Here is a 22,759-nt window from a genome sequence, read left to right as displayed (position 1 = left end):
AAGAGTACAGGTAACCTGAGGCATACCTGCTGTGGCTTTGCTTTGATGACTTTCTGGGGAGGCTGGGGCCTTGGAACCGTGAGATACACCCAAGGTAAAAGGAGGTGGACACAGACTTTGTTCAGTGTCGCCATTCATCCACTGGTTGGTTCAGTCACTCCCAGCACATTCAGGGAAGCCTGCACTGACCCAGGCCCTGGGCAGAGTGCTGGAAGCTGAGCAGGGAGTCAGACGGGGCCCTGCCCTGGAAGAGCTCAGTTTCATGGGGGAAAATGGGCTACAGCAGACAGTGACCAGACAGCATCTTAGGAGCCATGACAGAGGGACACCAGGGAGGCCTCTAACCTAGCCCAGAGGAGGGATGGGGGAGCAGGAGGCTTCCTGGAGGAGGGGACACCAGAATTGAGACTTAAAGGCTCGGGCTGGGGGGAGAGGGCGTGGATGTGACAGCTAGAGGAAGAGCCTGCTGGGTAGGGGTTGATCACAGAGACCCTGAAGCAGACAGAATACTCCAGCAGGGGCGACAGTGTGCCACAGGGTTGTTAGAGAAGCCTAGAATTCCAGAGAGTCTGGAGAATGCCATCGCTCCTCCTCCTGATGGAGTTAGGGGTTAATTTTGGGGTCGGTCACTATTAGCGTGACTCAGGGCGGGCCCCTCGCTCCTGAGCTCCCAGTGAAATGGAAACAGTGACAGTCCAGACAGTCTGAGTGACCATGCTGTCATTTACCCCTTCAACCCTAGACATGTAGTGTTACCTGCTCATTCCTCAGGTGAGGAGACCGTGCCCAGAGATATGAGGTACCTGGCCCGGGCCGTCATGCTAGTGATGGGTCCTTACCCCTTTGACCCAGATCTCCAGTGCTTCTTCTGATTGAAAAAGTTCTAAGCTGGTCCTGCCTGAGCTTTCCATTTTACAGATGGGGAAGTGGAGTTCCAGAGGGGATGGAGAGATGCCTGGGTCCCTCAGGGGAAGGAGTGCAGAGATGGGCTGGGCAGAAGACTGACAGTTGTGAGCTCCCAGAGGGCAGGAACTGCACCCCTCACACAGACCTGGGAGGGAGCAGGTTTCCAGGAAATGCTTGACAAAGAAATGATTGAGAGAGTGAAGGCACGGGGTATGTTCTTACCTGGGAATTTCCCCAGAATCCTCTGGGCCTGGAAGCCTCCACCTCACGACCCCAGAACCCTGGCCCCCAGCCATGCAATAGGGAAAAGAGGGGAGAGTAAAGCAGCGACTGGGGCTGCAGCCTTTATGAACCTCCTGGCGGGCAACCTGGAAGAGGATGAAACCCCACCACCACCACTCTCACTGGCAGGGTCTGAGCTCATTCAAAGGCTGAGCAAATGCCAGGGGAGAGGCCTGCCCTCTGGACAACAGAGCAGGAAGGGCCCCTGGAGCTGAGCCCTGGGACTTGAGGCGGCAGGACTGTAGAGCTCCTCCCACCATCCCATCTGAGCCCAAATAAACCACACAGGCAAACCCTTTCTTGGGTTTCTTCTCTGCTCTTGTCTGGATGCCCAGCTGGACCCAAGGGCAAGGTCATAGAGAGGGCAGGGCTGGCGTGGGACTCGGGGTCTGGATAGCCTTAGAGGGGCTGTGCCTTCCTCTTGGCCTTAGCGCCGATGTCCCAGATGAGAGGGTAGCTGTGGCCAGAGCCTAGGGCTCTAAGGGGAGCAGGTTTGGAAGCAGGTCCCAGTGGGGCCTGGGGAGCTGCCCGGGCTACTGCTGCCTGCAGCCCTGACCTCCTCTTGGAGCAAGGCCTCAGTGCTCTTTTCCTGTCCCTACCTGTGCTGTGCCTCTCCGTCCTTCCGGGCCCTCCACCCTCCTTTCTTCCTCTGTCTTCCTGTCTCAACCTGCCCCCCCCATCACTGTGTCTCCTGTGCCCTCCGTTTCTGTCCTCTCTGAGTCTGCCTCACTCTATCTCTCGGTGTCTCTCCTTGTCCTTGTGTCTCTCTGTGCACCTGTTTCTGGCGTCTGCCTCCCGCTCTGTCCTTGCCCTGTTTTATCTCTTATCTGGCCCTGCCCCTTCCCCATCTTCCTTTCTGACTCTTATCCATCTGCTTCTCGCCCTGCCTCGCCACTGTCTCCATCCCTATGTCCCTGTCTCTCTCCATCTCTCCATCTTCCTCTCGTCCCAACCTCACTTCTGCCTCTCCTCACCCTTCTATCCCCTCTGTCCCTATCCTCTCCTCCCGTTGGTCACAGGTGGGCTCCTTCTTCATGATCAACCTGTGCCTCGTTGTCATAGCGACCCAGTTCTCGGAGACCAAGCAGCGGGAGCACCGGCTGATGCTGGAGCAGAGGCAGCGCTACCTGTCCTCCAGCACGGTGGCCAGCTACGCTGAGCCCGGCGACTGCTATGAGGAGATCTTCCAGTACGTCTGCCACATCCTGCGCAAGGCCAAGCGCCGCACCCTGGGCCTCTACCAGGCCCTGCAGAGCCGGCGCCAGGCCCTGGGCCCGGGGGTCCCCACCTCCACCAAGCCCGGGCCGCATGCCAAGGAGCACAGGCACTTCAGTAAGTGGTCCCGCTTCCTGTGGCCTCCAGGGTGCTCCACGTGGGTCTCCGACTGGCGACTCAAATGGCACTGTGCACAAGCATGTCTCCCTGTCTCCCCAGCACAAGAAGAGCAGGCCAGTCCAGCAGGTTGAGAACCTAGATTTCCCCGGGGAGCTCCAGTCTGCACCCCTCTTTCCCTCTCCTTGTTTCCTGCCAGTGCCTGGCCTGGGCTGGCCCCGGGCTCAGGTTGAGTGCAGGTGGACTCAGGCTCTGTCCCTGATATTCACACTTGAAAGACACGAGCAATTATCTGTCCTCAGTCTTGCAAAACTCTAAAATCCAAGCCCCCCCCCCGCCGCACCCCTCTACTGTAGTGTAGTTGGCCTCACCCCTGCATGGGTTTCTGCTGTCACCACATGATCGCTAACACATTTGAGCAGTGACTCCTGGCCACCTGGAATAAAAGGGCCAGGCCACCCTACAAAGGCATGATATGTTGGGGACATCAGTGTCACTCTGTGATCTCCTGCTTCTGGTCCATTTTTGTCACTGGTTGTTTCTGAGAATTAACACTTTAAGCTCAGAAAGGGCTCTCTTTTCAAACAGACCCGGCAGAGTGAGGCAGAGTGAGTAGTGTTATCCCTAGAGAGGATGAAAGGAGTCACTATAGTTTGCATAGCATCAGTGACAAAAACTCAGCATCAAGGATGTCAAAGTTTTGTCTCAGTGGAGCCACTTGGGAGAAAATGAGCCCCAGGAGGAGGCAAATGTGCCACAGTAGGTGGGCCCCACCCCAGACCCAGTCTTGCTCCAGTTGGTGCCCAGAAGAAAGTCAGCAGGTGTGAGGACTGTGCCCAGAGCAGGTGTAGGTGTGTGAATTAGAACAGCCCTGGCCCCTGCTCTGGGCACGGTCCTCACACCTGCTGACTTTCTTCTGGGCAAACCACCCAGAGACAGCTCTCTGACTCCTCTTTGAAATGGTTTACAGATCACATAAGTCAGGTTTGGCTTCTCACACCCACTCCCTGAGCAGCAGAGATAAAGGCACCAGGAAGCTCCTACCCTCACCCCCATCTGCCCCTGTGACCTGTCCTGCCCCTGCCCCTGGAGCCAGCCAGACTCTCTCAGCTTGGGCGGAGGGAGGTCCCAGGACCTTCTGGAGAAGGTGTGCACCCTTCCCAGGGCTCCTGCCTCCTTCCCTCCCTGGGACACAAGTCCCATGTGCAGGCGGGAGAACTGAAGAACACTGAGGCCACCTTCACTTCCTTGGAGGGGCGTCCATCCTCCACACAGGTCTGGCTCTTCAAGAAGCTCCTCAGCCATTTCCCAAACTCTGTGTCAGCAATCAGGATGGTGGGGAGGGGCTGGGGTTTTGGGAGGGTCTGTTCAGTGACTAACCCGGGCCACAGCTCAGGACGTGATGAATCAAGGACAGTTAACTTGTATGTGTGCCCCAAGCACTGCTCTGCACACATCATGCTGAGTAACCAATAGAAAGTTCCACAACCCAATGGTGGGCGCTCCTGGTCCACGCTTGTGCACAGGGACAACAAAGCGCAGAAGGTGAAACCATTTCCTCACGAACCACAGGCCACTCAGGCCTCCAGGATGGGCTGGCACGTCCCAGGAAGATCCTGTGGGCAATAGGTACCTGAAGTACACACGCAGCTGTGTCCCAGGGTTAGGCCAGCGCCTGGTATGGACAGGTACTGCCTCCTCTGAGACCCTTGAGTGTGACCTGAGGCACCAACCCTGCCCTCTGTTTGCTTTTCAGAGCTATGCCCAAAACACAGCCCACTGGACCCGACGCCCCACACGTTGGTGCAGCCCATCTCTGCCATGCTGGCCTCCGACCCCACCAGCTGCCCCCGCTGCCAGCATGAGGTGGGCCGGCGGTCCTCAGGCCTGGGCAGTACTGACTCAGGCCAGGAGGGCACGGGCTCTGGGGGCTCCGGTGGTGGAGAGGACAAGGCTGACGGGGACAGGGCCCCGAGCAGCGAGGACGGGGCCTCCTCAGGGCTGGAGAAGGAGGATGAGGAAGAGCAGGCGGATGGGGCCAACCGGCTATGCGGGGATGTGTGGCGGGAGACAAGAGCCAAGCTGCGAGGCATTGTGGACAGCAAGTACTTCAACCGGGGCATCATGATGGCCATCCTGGTCAACACCGTCAGCATGGGCATTGAACACCATGAGCAGGCCAGTGGGGGTGGGCACCAGGGCCTGGGCTGGGTGTGGTGGGGGTGGGCTGGGGCACCCACGCCAGCTCCATCCAGCCTAGGTGTGTTGAACACCCACGTGTGTCTGTCTCCCCCACTGACCAGGGCTGGATCCAATTCATCCATGTGGCCTTAGTGCCCAGCCCAGGGTCAGGCACAAAGGAGGGAGGAGCTCAGGGCACCTGCTGAATGGGTGAATAGCCATTGTGTGAAGTAGGGCTAGGGCTGGTCTACTTGGGGTGAGAATGGCAGAGATCTGGGTCCTGTCCCCTTAAGCAGCTCAGCATGAACACCAAGGCATCCACAGTGAGTCTGCTGTCAGTCCCTGCTAAATCTAACTTCCATTCATTGCTTCTCCACGTGGACCCTCTGTCCATTTCCCCCAGGACAGCTGGAGTGATGTTTCCAGAGGCTGGGATATCCCCTGCCCACAACCTTCCACAGCTCCCCATTGTCCATGGCACAAAACACAGCCCTTTGCACTGACATTCAAGTCTCCTTGTGGTCTGCCTACAACATACCTTCAGCTAACAGGGTGTTCCCCTATCCTCAGGGCTCCCATTAACCTTGCCCTCCCACAGCCCCTCGGCTCTGAGGGTAGCCCTGCGGTTGTCTTGCAGAGGCTGTCACCCATCTCCCTCCTTGGCCAACCCTGCCGTTTCTTCTGTCCTCAGCTCTAGTGCATGGGGTGAAGGGGGAGTGTGGCCTGAGTTGAATGATGTATCCCAGGCCCCTTAGGCCCCTGGGAGTATGGCGGGGGGTTCAGTGGTGGGAGGAGTTCAGAGAAGGGTTCCCAAAGAGGAACAGCACGGAGGAGAAGATGGCTCCCAGGAGGGGTGGGAACACGGAGAGGTTGTGTGTAAAAGGAGAGGAGGCTGGAGGGACACAGGATGAAGGGCTGTTGAGGGTTAGCCCAGATGTCCCCAGTCCATAGTTCCCGCCCAGGTGACAGCCAAGATGACACCTTTGGCCCTGGCTCCATTGGGAACAGCACCGTTTTCTGGCTCCCAGTGTCCCCAGCCTACAGGTCACCCCAGCCCTGGGAGGGCACTCTATTTGGCAGCTGGCGACCCTGAGGCCCAGGGAGGGGATGTCACTGGCCCGAGGTCTCACTGCCAGCTTCTGCAGAGTTTAGGGTTCCGATGCCCCCTTGGCTTCCCTGCTGCCCTCTTTCTGCAGAGCGCCCCACCCCACCCGCTGCACCCTGCATTGGGCCACACTCTCATTTCCCTCTTCATTAGTTCACCAAGCTCAAGCCCCATTCAATTTACTTAAATGTGGCCCCTGGGGCTGCCGTGACACTCTGTTCAGAGCTGCTGGTTTGCCAGTCATTCTGGCTTAATTAAAAACGTCTCTGGGGAGGGCTGGGGGAAGGCTCTGTGCAGGGTAAAGCTGGTGAATCAGGTAGCCGGATCCCCTCGCCTGGGTTCCAGCCTTGTGGCCTTTGCCTGGCCCAGGTCTGCAGGAGACTAGCGCTCCTGGGGAAGGCCCCATAGGGAACCGGTGCTACGGGGGTGCTGGCCCTAGTGGGGCAGCACCAATGGGGCCTGTCACAGTCTTGCTACCAGAGCCTGGGAATTCTTCCTGCCAGTGATTTACTGGAACCAGCTTGCAAGAGCAATTTTCTAACACTGAGGAATTTTGCAAGGCCATTATTAAAAACAGTTGGTAGCTTGAAATTGGCCATGGTGGAAGTATTTACACCACGGAAATTGGCATATGCTACAAATCACAGTTATTCTTCAGAGGCTTGTTTGCCAGTGTACTACTGGTCCCTGTTTTCTCAGCTGTCCCCTCCAAAGCAACATAGCAGTTGGGGAAGCTCTATCCTCCAGGTCCAACCTCTCTTTCTACCTGTCGGCCCCAGCCTCAGACCAGGCCATGGTTCCTGCCGAAGCCTCTACATGATCTCCCTGCCTGGCCTGTGCCCCCTCACTCCTTCTGCCATATCTTGCCCTAGCGAGCTTCTAGCCTCAGATATGCTGGTGACTCTCCTCTGGCACTGTAGCCCCCACTGGGCTGGGAGAGACTGTTCTCAATGGCTAATCTCCTGCCCTTTGTAGGGTCTGCCTTGGTTTCCTTAGCTTGGTGTCCTACCTTTGTGCCCTTTCCCTCATAAGGATCAGTTCCCATTAACTGATCACCTATTAAGTGCCAGGCCTAGAGCCTGCATGGTGTTCTGAGTCCTCACAACCTCCTCACAGAGTGTCTGGGATGGGGATAAAATGCATTAAGAAGCCTGGCACCTAGTGGGTGCTCACTAGTTAGTTATTATTTTTGAGTCTTTTCTTGAAGCCTATACCATCATTTTGGGGGTGAGTTGACCATCTGCTGCCTGGAGCCTCAAAAAATTAATTAAAGAAAAAGTGAGGGGGAAGGAGAATTTAAAAAATGCTCTTTTTAAAGCAGCTCCGAGTGGCAGCCATTGTTCGGCAGAGCTCTGTGCGGGGCCTGCTTGTGGGCTGCTGGTATTTTTGCTCCCTCTCCCCAGACTCCCCGACACTGCTCAGTGGGAAATGATCCTCCCCATGTTTATTTTAAGCTGCTCTGTCTGGGTGGGGCCTGCAGAGTGAGGTGGCCCAGGCCTCCAGGGGGCAGGGAGAGAGGGGAGGAACAGGAGAAAGCAGGTGCGCACAGCCCTCTCCTGCAGGGGTGGTGACCTTGAAGGGGGGAATCCTGGAGGCTCCCACACACTGCAGCTGCCCACTTTGCTGGCAGGAAGCTTAGTGTGGCCACCACGGTGGCAGGTGGTAAGGGGGACAGAGCCTGGCCACTACTTCCCTACTCCATCTATAAAGTGGAGGTCACCCTGTCTCTCTGGTCATGGTGCTCAAATGAAAGGGGAGATCACAGGCACCCATGGCCTTTAGGTGGTCACTGCTGTCAAAATCACAGGGGAGCATCACCAGGATCCTCGTGACAACAGATGTTATTTCTTTCAGGGATGGCCTGGGGCAGTGACAGGGTATAGGGAGTGTTAGCCAGGTGGGGCCCTGCTTGTGACACATAGGTGGTCAGATGGTGCCAAAGCCTGCCCCCAGCCCCCACCACCTTAGGAAGAGAGTGGGTCCAGAACTGTCTGTAACTGAGGCTGTGTGACATCATCCCCACTGGGCAGATGGGGAAACTGATGCTCAGAGAAGTAGAATGGTGGTGAGCAGCTGTTAGCTCACCACCTGGGAGGAGACCTGGGTTTGAGATCTGATTCCACTACTGGCCGGCCATGGCTGTGGGCAGTCACATCTCTCTGAGCCTCATGTTTCCTGTCTGTAAAATGAGGATACCATAGGGCAATGTTTGAGGCTTAGATGAGATAATTCATGGAAAGTGCGTAGCACCGCCTGGCACGTGGGCAATACTAACACCAGCTGTCAATATTATCATGGGGATGGCGCTGGGCCCATGTTTATGGGGGCAGTTTAGACTTCTGCCCAGCTGGTCTTGTATCTACCCCTGCAGAGATGGCCAGAGGCTAGGCTGCCTGGTGCCTCCCAAGCCTGGCATTGGCAGGGATGTGGCGGCTCTGCCCCCCCCCCCCCGCTTCTGGACTTACCTCCAGGTTGCAGCCCCTCCTCATCTTCCCTCTACCCTCTTGCCTCTGGCTTAACCTGGTTGTTCTGCCCTTTGGCATCTCCTCTCCTCTTCCACTGGGTGGCTCTTTGCCATCTCCAGCCACTTGTCCACAGCCTTTTCTGTCTGTCTGCTCTTTCCCCTTTCTGTCTCTGACCGACTCCCATGGTTTCACGATCTTGGTCCATTATGTACTGAGCTGTGTTTTCCTCTGTCTTGTCTCTCCACAACCTGTCTTTGCCTCTCACTCCTTGGGCCTGTCTGTCTCTCTCTGTCCATCTCTCTCATGGCTGACCCTCTTCCTCTCCACATACCCACCATGGTCTCATTCATTATGTCTATATTTGTCTGTCTGTCTCTCCTACTCACTGTCTCTTTCCCAGAAAAATGCTCGCAGGAGTGATGGATGGTCCATTAGGAAAAGATTAACAGGTGTGCACCTGAGTAGAGAAACAGCTGTTGCGTGGGAGGAGGGGAGCAAGCAGGTGACCTTTCCCGGAGAGCAGCGGGCTCTGCCGTCAATTGTGGGCAGATGCTGCGTGTGTGGCTTGGAGCAGGGTGATCTGCAATTATGAATTGTCAGCGCCCACATTTCTCATCTCCTGAATGTCGAATGTCATTTGGCCAGCGGGGAAATTGGTGGTTCCAAGCAGCATCTGGGCCCTGACTTAGGCCTGGATGCTAGACCCCTGCCCCTCCCCACTAAGAAGCCTCTCTCAGGGTCCCACTCACCTTTTGGGACCATTTTCTGAGTCAGATAAAATTACATATGGGAATGGGGCTTTTTCCTTTCATCTGGGCTAGAGAGGAGCTGGCAGTTTTATTAAATTTCCCAGGTACCAGGAGGGAAGCAGGTGTTTTTTTGTTTCTTTTCTTCTTTTGACCCAAATAGAGTCAAAATCAGGCCCAAGAGGTAGCTGGCTGCCAGGTAGAGGGGCTTGGCTGGGGGTGGGCGGTTACCTGCTCCTCTCAGCTTTGAGGTCTCTGCTGAGATGTCACTTCCTCCAGGAAGCGTTCCTGACTCCACTATCATTGTTCCCTAAACACCCTCAGCTTTCCTGTCTTTAGCACCTACTGACTGGTTTGTTAGATAACATGCAGTTGGGCTTTGCTACCAGAGCCTGTACTTCCCGAGGGCAGAAACAGTGACCGGACTCATTCACAATGGCCACCATGGGTAGCACAAGCCAGGGCATAGTGGGGCTGGAGAGACCTGTGGATGATGCACTAGTGAATGGGTGAAGGAGAGAGTAGGTGAGCTCAGGTGGGGTCTCGGTGTGTGTAAGAGGATAGCAGTTTGGAGTCTGACTTGGTTCAGTGCTTGGCTCTGCCGCATCGGTGCTGGGTGGCTCTGAGCTAGTCGGTTCACCACTCCAAGGCTCCGTCTCGTCAGCTGTAAAATGGCGATGTCCACCGGGGCCTCGCAGGCTGTTTGAGGCATCAGTGACTGGGCTGGGTATCAAGCTCAGCATGGGCACGTGGTTAGGCCTATCAAATAGCCCTTCCCTTGTCTGTGATTCAGGCAGGCCTTTAGCAGAGAGGTTTGGAATAACTATCATCTCAGCCCACCTCTCACTTTATGGATGAGGAAACTGAGGCTGAGGAGGGGTGGGGTGGACCTGGAACTTTGCCCCCAGTCGTGGTCTGTCATGTGGGATCTGTTTTCTATACTGGGGTTGCTCACATGGTCCCCTTTGCAGGGGTGTCACCTGTTGCTAAAAAACAGAAGGTAAACAGCTCCAGGAGCAGAGAGTAGGTCTGTGGCCAATGGAAGTTAGTCTCCTTCTTACCAACTGGTGACTTGAACCATTAACTTCCCTGGTCCCCAGTGTTCTCCTATGAGAAGTGGGTGAACTAAACTCCACTGACTAGGGTCTTGAGTTAATGAAGATCCATATGGTACACAGTAGGTCATGATCTCCATCCTCCCTGCACAGCCTCCACAACCCCTGAGATGGCCCTTGTTGGGGAGGGAGAGAGTGGAAGACTGGATAGGGAGAGGTCAGCATAGGGTAAGGGTGGGAGCTCTAGACCCAGGCTGCCTGGGTTTGAATCCTGGCTCTGTTCCTCACTAGCTCTGCAGCCTCAGGCAGCAGAATTGCCTTCTCTGAATCTGCTTCTTTATCTGAAAAATGGGATGCCTTCCTGTTTTTTGCTCTGAATCATGTGACCTCAGACCAGCTTCTGAGCCTCAGTTTCTTCATCTGTAAAATGGGGGTATCGTAACACCTCTCTTGATATGCAGCAATAGCACCATTTCCAAATTTGAGGACAGTCAGCCCCATGGGGGTCTTACCATCTTAGTGGACATCCCAGGACTTGGGGCAACAGAACTGGAAGGTCCTCAAGGCCATGTGTAAAGGGTAGATGGAGCGCCAGTGAGGAAACTGACCTGCCAGGCTATGCAGCCAGGGTGCCAGAGCCAGGCCTTGCCACCTTCTTGGGAGTCCTAGAGCCGATGGGCTTCCACAGGGGATCTATGGCTGCCTTCTGCCTGACTGGGTCCCTGCCCCTGCCCCAATGCCCCACAGCCCGAGGAGCTGACCAACGTCCTGGAGATCTGCAACGTGGTCTTCACTAGCATGTTTGCCCTGGAGATGCTCCTGAAGCTGGCTGCCTTTGGGCTCTTTGATTACCTGCGCAACCCGTACAACATCTTCGACAGCATCATCGTCATCATCAGGTGCCCCCCTGCCCCCATCCCTAGGCTGTGGGCCCCGGGCCCAGAGGCAGAGCAGGGGAAGAGGGTGCTGACCCAGCCTGTGAATGAAGTACCTAAGATTAAAGGAAACCAACACTGAAATACAGTTAGCGAAAATATTTTAAAATTTTGTGATTTAGCCATACATGTACTTCTGGATTAATGCATTAAATAGTGAGATCTAGCAGCAGGTCTGTGACTACCATCATCCCGAAGAAGGGATAAGCATAAACTATATTTGAAACTATCTGCATCAATCATCATGTGATACAAAAACAGAGATTTCTATTAACCATGAGGTAATAGGACTTGCTGTTTCCCTTCATAATCAGAAGAATGAATGTTAAATCTCAAAAATTGCTCAGTAACCTTCTTGGACCTCCTGAATTCTATTCATAGACATCTTGGGGGAGAGGGAGGGGTCTGTGAACTTCAGGTTAAGAGCCCTCAACTTAGGGTATACCAGAGCAGAGATGACTTGTGAAACATTGGTTGGATGAATGGAACTTCCTCTCCCTTGGCCGCCTCCCGTTGACCCCTTCTGCCTCTCCCCTCCCAAACCCTGCCTGCCTTCTCCCTGTGCAGCATCTGGGAGATTGTGGGGCAGGCGGATGGTGGGCTGTCAGTGCTGCGGACCTTCCGGCTGCTGCGGGTGCTGAAATTGGTGCGCTTTATGCCTGCGCTGCGGCGCCAGCTCGTGGTGCTCATGAAGACCATGGACAATGTGGCCACCTTCTGCATGCTGCTCATGCTCTTCATCTTCATCTTCAGGTGAGCTTTGCCCACCCTGGGGACCACAGCTGCCAGGGTTGTAGGTAGGAGTGTGGCTGGTTAAGTTCTCTGGGCCACACTCTGGACCTGGATGTGAATTACCTCCCTCACTTAATCCCCTGTGGCTTTGGACGAGTATTTCTCCATTGAGTCTCAGTGTTCATTTCTGTAAAATGGGACCAATGTAGCCCCCTCCCATCTTACTGGGTTGCTCTGAGAATGATACAAGGCGGGTGGGCAAGACTTGGTGTGTGAGAGTCCCTTGAGCCACCTCCATCCCTTCCAGCATTCTCGGGATGCACATCTTTGGCTGCAAATTCAGTCTCCGAACAGATACAGGAGACACAGTCCCCGATAGGAAGAACTTTGACTCTCTGTTGTGGGCCATCGTCACGGTGTTTCAGGTGAGCCCATGTCCATATGTGACAGGGAAGGGGTTACATTTAGCCTTGGAGAATCCAGAGAAGAGTGTGCTTGACAGGGAGGTCCCTCAACTCCAGCTTAGTGGGCAGGTTTGGAGTGTGTGACCAGGCTGGCACAAGACAGGCTGTGGAAGCTAGACTGCCCACTAGTCCCACTCTTGGCCCCTCCTCTCTCACCCTGAGACTTTGAACATGTTAGTAGTTTTCCCAGAGACTGTTCCTTCCCTGTAACGTGGGCCTAGTTGAATGAGGGTGTATACATGGTGTGGGTGGGGGGCAGAAGGAGCAAAGGAAGAGGAAGGGTGGGCTTGTGCTGGGGTTGCTGATGGGTCACTTGAGCAAGATAAAGAATGGGGTTGTGGGAGCAGCAGCCAGGAGGAAGCACCACTCATTGGGGTGTGAATGTCAGGGCAGGAGTGTGGGACACAGGCTTGAGGGTATGGGCAAGCTGGGAGCAGCAGGCAGAGCAGTGTGTGTGTGTGTGTGTGTGTGTGAGAGAGAGAGAGAGAGAGAGAGAGAGAGAGAGAGACTGAGGCTCTGCCAGGTGGGCATGTACCCAACTAGAGTCATAATACTTGAGGTCCCTGGGTGTGCTCGAGCACCTGTGGGAGGACACCCTAGGTGTGCACGGGCTGCTGTGTGCCTTTAGGTATGACCCCAGTGGGGTCCCCCTCCTTTTGGGTTGGGTTGGGACCTGGGGTGACTCCTGTACTGAGCTGTGTGCTCCTTCCTCCACAGATCCTCACCCAGGAGGACTGGAACGTTGTCCTCTACAATGGCATGGCTTCCACCTCCCCCTGGGCCTCCCTCTACTTTGTTGCCCTCATGACCTTCGGCAACTATGTGCTCTTCAACCTGCTGGTGGCCATTCTGGTGGAAGGCTTCCAGGCAGAGGTGACTGTGGCCCTGGTGGAGGAAGCACCCCCATGGGGCCTACACAAGACTGGTGAGGGGAGGGGGTCTGGATGAGGGAGGGCTGCAATTCAAACATCTAGCAGGAGAGTTTCCAGAGGAGGGAGTTACTAATGAAGTAGTGAGCTTCCCATCATAGGAAGCATGCAGGTGGAGGGAGCATCTGGGATCCCTGCCTCTCCCTCTCTGAGATTCTAAAGTCTCCAAGACGTGGGATTCTGGATCCTGCCTCCTCCATTTTCTGAGGCTTGTGGGAACCTGCAGTCAGGCACATGTGGGTTTGTGTTCTAGGTCTTCATTAGCTTCTCACTTCCCTTTCCTGAGACTCAGTTTCTGCATCTGTAAAATGGGGATGAAAACACCCATTGAAAAGTTCACAAGGGAGGGAAGGGCTGAGCTGACTTGTGTTCCAATGTGAGGGACCATCTCCCAGGGTGACGCCAATCGCTCCTATTCAGACGAGGACCAGAGTTTATCCAACATGGAGGAGTTTGACAAGCTCCAGGAGGGCCTGGACTATAGCGGAGGTAAACAGACCTAAGGGGCCCAGGACCCTTCTCCAGAGATCCAGGTGGACAAAGGGCATGGCCTTTGGTTTCCCTTCAAGCCCAGGCTCTATGACTGCTAATTTCTGTGGTTTGTTGTTTACATTCATAATTGAAAGAAATGCTAAATCTCAAAAAGTCAGTGGCCTTCATGACCCTCCTGAATTCTAGCTACAGGGGTGGATGCAGCCCATCCTCATTCCTCTACATTGTGTGGCTTGTTGGAAAGAGCCTTGGGCCTCAGGATGCCTGGTTTATGGTCCTGTTTGGCACCACTGGGCAGCTTGGAGCAAAACTTCCCCAACTCGCCCTGTGTCCTTGGTAACTGGGCTGGATGGTCTCTGCCTTGCTTCTCATAGTGGGAGTGAGGTTCTCATGCTGGGTGAAGCTTGAAGGTACCCTGAACACAGAAGGCAAGGGATTCACTTATCCAAACATAAAGCTGAGAGCTTTGCAGGCTGGGCAGAGGGGAGGCAAATGTGGTGGGGTCCAACCTGGAAGACTTCTAATGGAGTTCTCAAAAAAACTCCATTTGTTATGATCCATGTCTGTTTCTTTGTCTCATGGCTTCTTTTGCTCTTGTTCTGGCCTTCTGTCTGCCCCTCCCTCTGTCTCCATCTCACCCCTCCAGATTCAAAGCTCTGCCCAATTCCCATGACCCCCAATGGGCACCTGGACCCCAATCTCCCGCTGGGTGGACATCTGGGCCCCAGTGCGGCCGTGGCACCTGCTCACTTGTCGCTGCAGCCGGACCCTGTCCTGGTGGCCTTGGGCTCCCGCAAGAGCAGTGTCATGTCACTGGGGAGGTTGAGCTACGACCAGCGCTCCCTGGTGAGTCCTGTGGGGTGCTATGGATGGTTGCTTCCTGCTGGGTGTGTGCTGAGGGTCCCTGGGCAGAAGTGCCTGCCAGTCCAGCTTCAGACTGTTACCCAGGCTTAGCATGCCAGAGTGTCTAGCCAGAGCCAGGCAAGGGTCGTGTCTGTTGTACTTCTGAATTCCCAGTGCCAGAGCGGGACTGGGGAGCAAGGGATGAATGAATGAATGGGTGAATGAATGAGCGCAATGGGTGTGGTGTGGAGAATGGGTTTTTTAAGTTGCAGGCTTCTCTGAGCCGCAGTTTCCTTACCTGTAAAGAGGAAACTGTACTTTCCTCAAAGGAAGTAAGGTGACAGGAGGAAATGGAACCAAACTGGACATGCCCACATAACGATGGATGTGAATGGAGTGAGAGGCTGGGTGCTGAAACAACTCCTGGAGTCTAGCTGGCTTTGTCACCTACTGGACAGGCCAGTGGTCCTTTTAGGGCCTTATTGGGTAGTCGGCAGGCTGCCTTCAGCCACAATCCTGAGTGTCTGTCTGGCGCTGACCAGTGCCCTGGCTTCCTCCCAGTCCAGCTCCCGGAGCTCCTATTATGGGCCGTGGGGCCGCAGCGGGGCCTGGGCCAGTCGCCGCTCCAGCTGGAACAGCCTCAAGCACAAGCTGCCATCGGTGGAGCACGAGTCCCTGCTCTCTGCTGAGCGCGGAGGTGGAGCCCGGGCCTGCGAGGGCGCCCGGGATGAGGGGCCACCGCGGGCCGCGCCCCTGCACACTCCGCACGCCCACCACCCGCATCATGGTCCCCACCCGCTGCACCGTCACCACCACCATCGCCGGACACTGTCCCTCGATACAAGAGACTCAGTGGACCTGGCAGAGCTGGGGCCCGCTGTGGGCCCTCACCACCGGGCGGCCTGGAGGGCAGTGGGCTCGGCCCTCGGGCACGAAGACTGCAATGGCAGGATGCCCAGCATCGCCAAAGAGGTCTTCACCAAGATGGACGACCGCCGGGACCGCGGGGAGGATGAGGAGGAGGTCGACTACGTGAGTGGGACCCGCTCTAGGGGCCAGGCTGAGTGGGACCCGCTCTAGGGGCCAGGCGTAGGGGCCCGTAAGTCTGCTCTGACAGAAGAGGGGCGGGGACGGGGGCGGGGTTAGAGTGGGAGGGCCAGAAGGGGACGGTTTAAGGGGCGTGGCCAAGGAGGACTGGGCTTCAGGCAGTGATCAGCAGGCGGGATGGAGTTGACCACCTTTGGGAGAGAGTCTCCGCTGCCATGGGTGAGGTAAGGGGTCTGGTCTTGCTGGGAGAGTATGAGGTCATCCAGAGACCCCAGTTTGCTGGATGGCCGGAGTGGGTGGAGATGGGCAGCTCTGGGCAGTACTGACCAGTCTGCACCCACTACTCTCTTTGTCAGACTCTGTGCTTCCGCGTGCGCAAGATGATTGACGTCTACAAGCCTGATTGGTGCGAGGTCCGAGAGGACTGGTCTGTCTATCTCTTCTCCCCTGAGAACAGGTGGGCAGGCCCAGGCTTGGGATAAGGTTAGACTAGAGGGTGGACATGTCTGGAAGGGAGAGATTTCTGCAGAGCAGGCAGGGCCTTTGCAGGGCTGGGGGTAGAGGGTCGCTCTCATACCTCAGAGGGACCTTAGAGGAGCTGCAGGGGAGGAAGAATGTTTGGATGAGGACTTTTGGAGCATCTCCTGTGGTCTTGGCCATCCCTGTACAGGGAACCAGGTTGGACAGGAGCCTGGGGTGCTCCCATCTGGGTGGGGCATTAGAAGGCTTCCTGTCGGAGGAGGCCTTTGTAGCATTCTGTAGGTAAAGCAGGGCTGTTAGGGACTAGTCCAGGTGGAGGGAGCCGCTGAAGGAAGGCTTAGGGTAACAGGCAGTGTGTGTCCCTGTGGCTAGAGGGCAGGGGCCAGGGATTTGGGCCGCTATTTGAAAAGCCTTGAGTGCCGGGGCAAAGTGGATGCCCTTTATCCTGTGGCTGTAGGAGTTGCCATGGGTGTGTGGTCAGGGAAGGTGGCTCCAGGCGGGCACCTTGAACAGATATAAAGTCGCCAGTGGTTGTGTGGCCAGAGAAGAGGAGGGTCAGCTTCTTCTAAGCCATACCTAGGCTTAAGCCCTTTGCCGTCCTCCTGGCTGAGGTGAGGGGCAAACTGACACTCGTGGCCCCTGCACACTCTGTTCAGGTTCCGGGTCCTGTGCCAGACCATCATTGCCCACAAGCTCTTTGACTACGTCGTCCTGGCCTTCATTTTTCTCAACTGCATCACCATCGCCCTAGAGCGTCCCCAGATTGAGGCTGGCAGCACTGTGAGTGACTGAGGCCTTTGGGCAGAGCAAGGGACAGACAGAGGGTCAGGCCACTGGGGCTTGCTATGGGACAGGGTGCGGGGCCAAGGGGGCTAGGGAAGCTGTGCAGGAAGGTGTGGCAGGGAGCTTGTCTCTGGGGTGGGAGACACCTCCTTGGACTCTGAAGTTGCAGCCTCCTCTGGATGCCCCTTGGCTGAAGGCAGAGGTGACCAGGGAGCTCGGCAGTTCTGGAGCCCCAGGCCCATGGTCCTTCCCGGCTCTTTCAGGAACGCATATTCCTCACTGCCTCCAACTATATCTTCACAGCCATCTTCGTGGGCGAGATGACACTAAAGGTAGCCCCTGCCTTCACCTGGGACTGCTTCCACCCCCAGCATGGTTGGGGAATAAAGGGTGTGGGGGTTTGGCCCTGGATCAGCCCTTCCTCAGCCTGTCATTCACCTGCCTTCAGCAACATTTCACAGGGGCCCCAGAGGCCCATCCCCTGCTTGATACCAGCACTGGGCTACTAGGGCCCAGGGGATGGGGTCAGCCACATTCCTGCTCTCCAGGAGGTCAAACTTGCCAGGAAGGCAAGTGCAGGGAAACATTTACAATGTAACAGAGATACTTGCTGGAGGTGTGCGAAGCAGGGGATCAATTCTGTCCTGGAGCTTTCCAGAGCACCTGGCTTTGAATTGAGTTTGCCAGATGGGGCCTGCGAGTGCCTTGACCTCAGTCTATGGCCCACCTTCTGAGTGGGCGGCTGGCACGTGGGCCCTGCCCTCCCTCCGGTTCCACCCCACCAGCCTGACTCTGCTCCCTGCTCACCTGTCCTTGCCCTGCCCCATCTGGCAAGCCTGACTGACCCTCCCATCACTCCGCCCTTAGGTGGTCTCCCTGGGTTTGTACTTTGGCGAGCAGGCATACCTGCGCAGCAGCTGGAACGTGCTGGACGGCTTTCTAGTCTTTGTGTCAATCATTGACATAGTGGTGTCTGTGGCCTCGGCCGGTGGAGCCAAGATCTTAGGGGTTCTCCGGGTCCTAAGGCTTTTGCGCACCCTACGACCCCTGCGGTAAGGACTCCTCAGTGTTTGGGGAAGCCCCTGAGGTCTAAGTGGACCATTCACTTCCACCCTTCCTACCCATTCGGTCCTCTGCTAGCATGTGCCAAGCACTAGCAGAGAGAGAGAGAGAGAGAGAGAGAGAGAGAGTGTGTGTGTGTGTGTGTGCTGGAAGACCAGGGCTGAAAGTGTCCCCAGGACAGCTACCCTCTCTCTGTGTGTCCCTTGTGTGGCTCACTGCTGTCTGTGGGCCTCAGTCTCTACGTGAAGGTGTATGGACCTCAAGGGGATGGGGTGAAGGCACAGTGCCTTGCTGTGCATACAGATCTGGAGCCTGGAGGCCACCGCCCTGGTGACTCTGGGGTGACTGGGGCTGTCTCCTGGCTTGCCTGAGAGCTAACAGTGCCCTGGCCCCTTCCTGCCTGTAGTGTCATCAGCAGGGCGCCTGGTCTGAAGTTGGTGGTGGAGACACTCATCTCCTCCCTTAAGCCCATCGGCAACATTGTCCTCATCTGCTGTGCCTTCTTCATCATCTTCGGCATCTTGGGAGTTCAGGTGAGGGTGCCCAGGCTGGGTAGGCAGTGGGTTGGCTCCAAGGTCAGAGAAGAAGCTCCTCACTCCCACCCAGCTCCCCTGCCCTGTGCTGGTTGACCTGGGTGCTCAGGTGGCCCAGGTGGAGTAGCCACGTCCCTGTTAGAGGTGAGCTCCCAGTCTGAGTGCAAAGTAGACTGGGTAAACAGGATCAAAGGGGTCCAAAGTATGAAGGAACACGGGGCTGGGCTGGAGTCAATGGGGGAAGCACCCTGAAGAAGGCGACCTTTGCACTGGGCCTTGAAGGAAAGGTGTTTTTGACAGGTCATAGTTGGGGGTTGGGTATTTCAGGGAAGGATAGGCACATGTGTGGAGATGAGCCCAAGAGCTCTGGCTGAAATAGAGAGATGAGACATACAGTGGGCTGGGCCAAAGGGGGAAAGACCTGGAGTGGCAGTTAAAGAGTTGGGGCTTGGCATCTCAGGGATCAGGGCTATGGAGCTCTCCGACACAGGTGGAACCTTGAGCTAACGGATTTTAGTTTGGAATCCAAACTAGGAGTAAGGTGGGCATCAGGGCTGGACAGAGAGGAGTGGATTGGGTCATAAAGTGTGACGGGGATGACCAGAGTAACCTGGGGCCTCTGGGGTCTCAGCTGCTACTGAGACATTTCCTGTTTGTTGAATATCTGAGCCTTGAAGTCCTGTGTTTGGAGTCCTGGGCACAGGTGTCCTTTGGGGTTGCTGAGAGATCCACAGTGGAGCTGCCTGGGTAGGGGGGGCTTGAAGTGGATCCCTTGTGGACAATGGCCGTGCTCCTTCCAGGCATCTGGGTGTTGGGCCTCGGGTGAGGAGTCCCTTTACTTCTCTCTCTCCTCCCTGGGGATATGCAGGCATCTTTCTCCTGTGAATTCCCTGCCTGATCGCCAGTGCTGGTACTGGGGTCTGATCTTGGATCTGTGGAAACCCAGGAATCAGACAAACCAGGGTGTGAACCTTGGCTTTGCCACTTCCTAAACTTCAAGTGACTTGGAGAAAATTACCGGTCACCCCTAGGCTTCAGTTTCCTCATCTGTGAGATGGGATGAGAGTAGCTCCACCTCATGTTGGGGGACTTGGGGAGATGGTGTGGTCGAGTGCTTGGCCCTGGCTGTGTATAGGGGAGGTTCCTCCTGAGGAGCTGTCCTTCTTTTGATTTGCACCCCAATCCCAGGAGTGTTGGCAGAATAGTCACTCAGTCTGTGTTCTTTTCCTCCAGCTCTTCAAGGGCAAGTTTTACCACTGTCTAGGTGTGGACACTCGCAACATCACCAACCGTTCTGACTGCATGGCTGCCAATTACCGCTGGGTACATCACAAGTACAACTTCGACAACCTGGGCCAGGTGAGCTCCACCGACCTACTCCTTACCTGATCCCAGCGACCTACTCCTTACCTCACCCCAGGGGGTGGAGCAACAGCTCTTCAGTGCCAACAGCCTGTGGTTATAGACCAGCTTCCACTCTTGCCCTACCAGGACTGATCCTGTGACTTCTAAGCCTCAGTTTCCTCTTCTGTAAAATGGGTGGGAGAACCTCATTTCCTGGCCCAGGGCTCCAACAAATGAACAATGTGGTGGAAGCATGGGATGTGGGGAGGTGTCCAGAGTAGGGTGTGTAACTGCCAGGCAGCCTCTGCTAGCCCAGGGCCCTTTGTGAACCCACTAACTTCACTGTGCTTGGGCTCTGCACAGATAGCATTGGTTCACTCTAGCTTAGAAAACCTTTGAGTGCCTACTGCATGTGAGCATCTGGGCTGGGTCCTTTAGAACCATCCCATAGCCACGTTGAAGGGAGATGAGGGTGTTTTGGCTGGCGTCTGTGTAGAAGCTTTGGCTGGCTGTCTCCTGGTGATCACCTCTGTCTCAAAATCTCATTAATGATAGTTATTTTTGCCATTTATAGACAAGGAAGCTGAGACATCGAAGAACTTTCCCCAAGTCATACATCCATTTAGTGTTAGAGCTTGGGCTGTGACCCAGGGCTTCAACTTCTTTCATGAGCTCCTGTGTTCAGGTGCTAGAAGCAAGCTCAGAGTGACAGTAACAGGGGCCCTCATGTTTATCAGGAACCTTCCCATTTAAAATTTCAGCTGACTTTCTCAGCAAACCTGGTAGGAGGCCACTTAAATATCAGCTACATTCTTCAGGTGAGGGGCAAGAGCTCATGAATTGCCTGGTTAATTTCAGAGTTGAAACTGGAACCCAACACCCCTGGTCCAGTGCTCATTCTCCTGCAGCAGTGCCTGCAGGATATATGACAGGCACACAGTAGGTCCTTGGAAAAGCTTTGTCATTTGAAGGCTCAGCTCTGCCCTCAACATGGAGAGGGCTTCCTGTCCCTCTGCCTCCCAGAGGCAGAAAAATGGAGAGCTGAGGAGGAGCAGATGCAGCATGAGCTGCCTATATCGATCACCTCTGTACCCTCTCCTCCCTGTGTCTTCCAGGCCCTGATGTCCCTCTTTGTCCTAGCCTCCAAGGATGGCTGGGTGAACATCATGTACAACGGACTGGATGCCGTTGCTGTGGACCAGCAGGTGGGCATGGCTGGGGCCAGGTCAGCAGGGCAGTGGGGAAAAGACACTGTGTTTTTGGGGTCCCGTGGTCTGAAACTGGTATCAGCAAGACTCAGAGCCCCAGTGTTGCCCACTGTCAACATGGCTCACTCCTCACTATCTTGGCCCAAATCCTCCACCACTAGGGCCACTCCTTGGGTAGCAAAAATCATTGTTCCATTTGCTTCAACAAAGCCCCCTGCTCTGTAGGGATAGCCTTCAAATCGGCTCCTGCCTGGAGGTGTGCAGAGCCTTATGGGTGGACAGGGGCTGAGCCAGCTGGTGGGAGGGACAGAAGTTGTAGGTTTGAAGCAAGAGAGTGACATGTTCAGGGAATCATAAGTCAAAGTTCAGGATAGAAAGTGACAGGAGAATGGCATGAGGTGTGGAGGAGGCCAGCAGGGCTGGATAGTCCAGAAGACCCCATATGTGTCACAGAAAGGACTAGAGTTATCTGAGGGCAGTGGGAGTCAGTGAAGGTGGTATAGCAAGGAAATGACACCATTAGGTTTGCTGTGGGAGCTTCCTGTGGACTGCTGGGTGAGGATGGATTTGAGCGTGGGCTGGGTAGAAGGGGGTCTGGGAGGAGGTTGGGCCTGATAGGAGGCCTGAGCTTTTGCTCCAAAGATACCCCTAGGAGTAGGGGCCCCTTCTGGGCCTAGGAAGGGAGTGAGAACACTTGGAGACATCTTCCTCCAGTTCTTAGTCTGTCACCCCTCCTGTGCACCACCCCAGCCACACACACACACACACACACACACCATACATACCACACACACACAGACTCCACCAGGATATGCTTTTCCCTCTGTTGGCTGCCTTATTTCTGGATGGATTAATAAGTGGATGGATAGATGGTTGGATGGATGGCTAAATGGATGGGTGATGGATGGACAGATAAATAAGTGGATGGATGGATGGGTGAATGGATAAGCGGATGGGTGAGTAGATGGATACATCGGTGGGTGGATGGGTGGATGGAAGGATGGACAGGTGATTAAGTGGGTGGATGGAAGGATGGGCAGGTGAGTGGATGGGTGGGTGGTGAGAGGGATGAGAGGAAGAAGACAGGTGGGTATGTATCTAAGAGGCAACAGAGGCAGGGAAGGGGAGGGGCTCTTCGCTGAGCACTTCACTTGTGCCAGGCCAGGGTGGGCACTCCCTACTTGCTTCCTCCTTTAAACTTCACAGCCCCCTAGGAGGCAGGCTCTGTCAATGTTCCCGCCACATTGAGGCTCAGCATGTAGGTACCCCCCCTGCGCTGGCAGGCCCTGTGGTGCTGGTGCCGGCTCAGCCTGCCTCAGCCCCATCTGGCTCCCTGCAGCCCGTGCCCAACCACAACCCCTGGATGCTGCTCTACTTCATCTCCTTCCTGCTCATCGTCAGCTTCTTCGTACTCAACATGTTCGTGGGCGTTGTGGTGGAGAACTTCCACAAGTGCCGGCAGCACCAGGAGGCCGAGGAGGCGCGGCGGCGGGAGGAGAAGCGACTGCGGCGCTTGGAGAAGAAGCGTCGGAGTGAGTGGTGAATTGAAAGGGCTCAGGCCTGTCTTCTGCTCACGACGCTCCTGGGTGCCAGGGCTGAGGCCTGAGCCCGGCACCAGCCTCTTGGCCTTTGGAGCTGGAAGGAACATAGGATATGGCCCTGGTGCCCCGGCCCTGCCCCTTCCCCCAGTGTCTGCCTGTCTGGGTGGCACTGCCTGTCTGCCCTGTGTCCCCCTGGAGTCTGATGGTGACACCAATGCCAACCAGGTGTCTCATCCAGACAGAGGCCAAAGGTAGAGCCTGGATGCTCAACCCTGAGCTGTGGGACCCCTGTCC

The 22,759-nt window shown here is 55.7% G+C and overlaps 1 protein-coding gene across 3 annotated transcripts in view; it reads left to right on the top strand.

Annotated features, from left to right (window-relative positions):
- Positions 1-22,759, top strand: part of CACNA1I (calcium voltage-gated channel subunit alpha1 I) — a 107,354-nt gene that overhangs the window by 68,696 nt on the left and 15,899 nt on the right. For 2 of the 3 annotated variants that reach the window (XM_066257469.1, XM_066257459.1), the window contains exons 7-23: positions 2,208-2,520; positions 4,277-4,386; positions 10,820-10,971; positions 11,575-11,760; positions 12,047-12,164; positions 12,921-13,076; positions 13,528-13,621; positions 14,271-14,470; positions 15,029-15,499; positions 15,871-15,971; positions 16,651-16,774; positions 17,041-17,109; positions 17,645-17,829; positions 18,246-18,372; positions 19,606-19,731; positions 20,832-20,921; positions 22,264-22,456. In XM_066257469.1, coding sequence (XP_066113566.1) covers positions 2,208-2,520; positions 4,277-4,386; positions 10,820-10,971; positions 11,575-11,760; positions 12,047-12,164; positions 12,921-13,076; positions 13,528-13,621; positions 14,271-14,470; positions 15,029-15,499; positions 15,871-15,971; positions 16,651-16,774; positions 17,041-17,109; positions 17,645-17,829; positions 18,246-18,372; positions 19,606-19,731; positions 20,832-20,921; positions 22,264-22,456 — 2,815 coding nt within the window. Of the gene's footprint in view, positions 1-2,207; positions 2,521-4,276; positions 4,699-10,819; positions 10,972-11,574; positions 11,761-12,046; positions 12,165-12,920; positions 13,077-13,527; positions 13,622-14,270; positions 14,471-15,028; positions 15,500-15,870; positions 15,972-16,650; positions 16,775-17,040; positions 17,110-17,644; positions 17,830-18,245; positions 18,373-19,605; positions 19,732-20,831; positions 20,922-22,263; positions 22,457-22,759 lie in introns of all 3 variants that reach the window. The other variant, XM_066257479.1, reaches the window with a different exon arrangement.

Source organism: Saccopteryx bilineata, chromosome 1 (genome assembly GCF_036850765.1).
Source record: "Saccopteryx bilineata isolate mSacBil1 chromosome 1, mSacBil1_pri_phased_curated, whole genome shotgun sequence".
In the NCBI taxonomy this organism is placed as follows: Eukaryota; Metazoa; Chordata; class Mammalia; order Chiroptera; family Emballonuridae; genus Saccopteryx; species Saccopteryx bilineata.
This window is presented reverse-complemented; position numbering and strand designations above follow the sequence as displayed.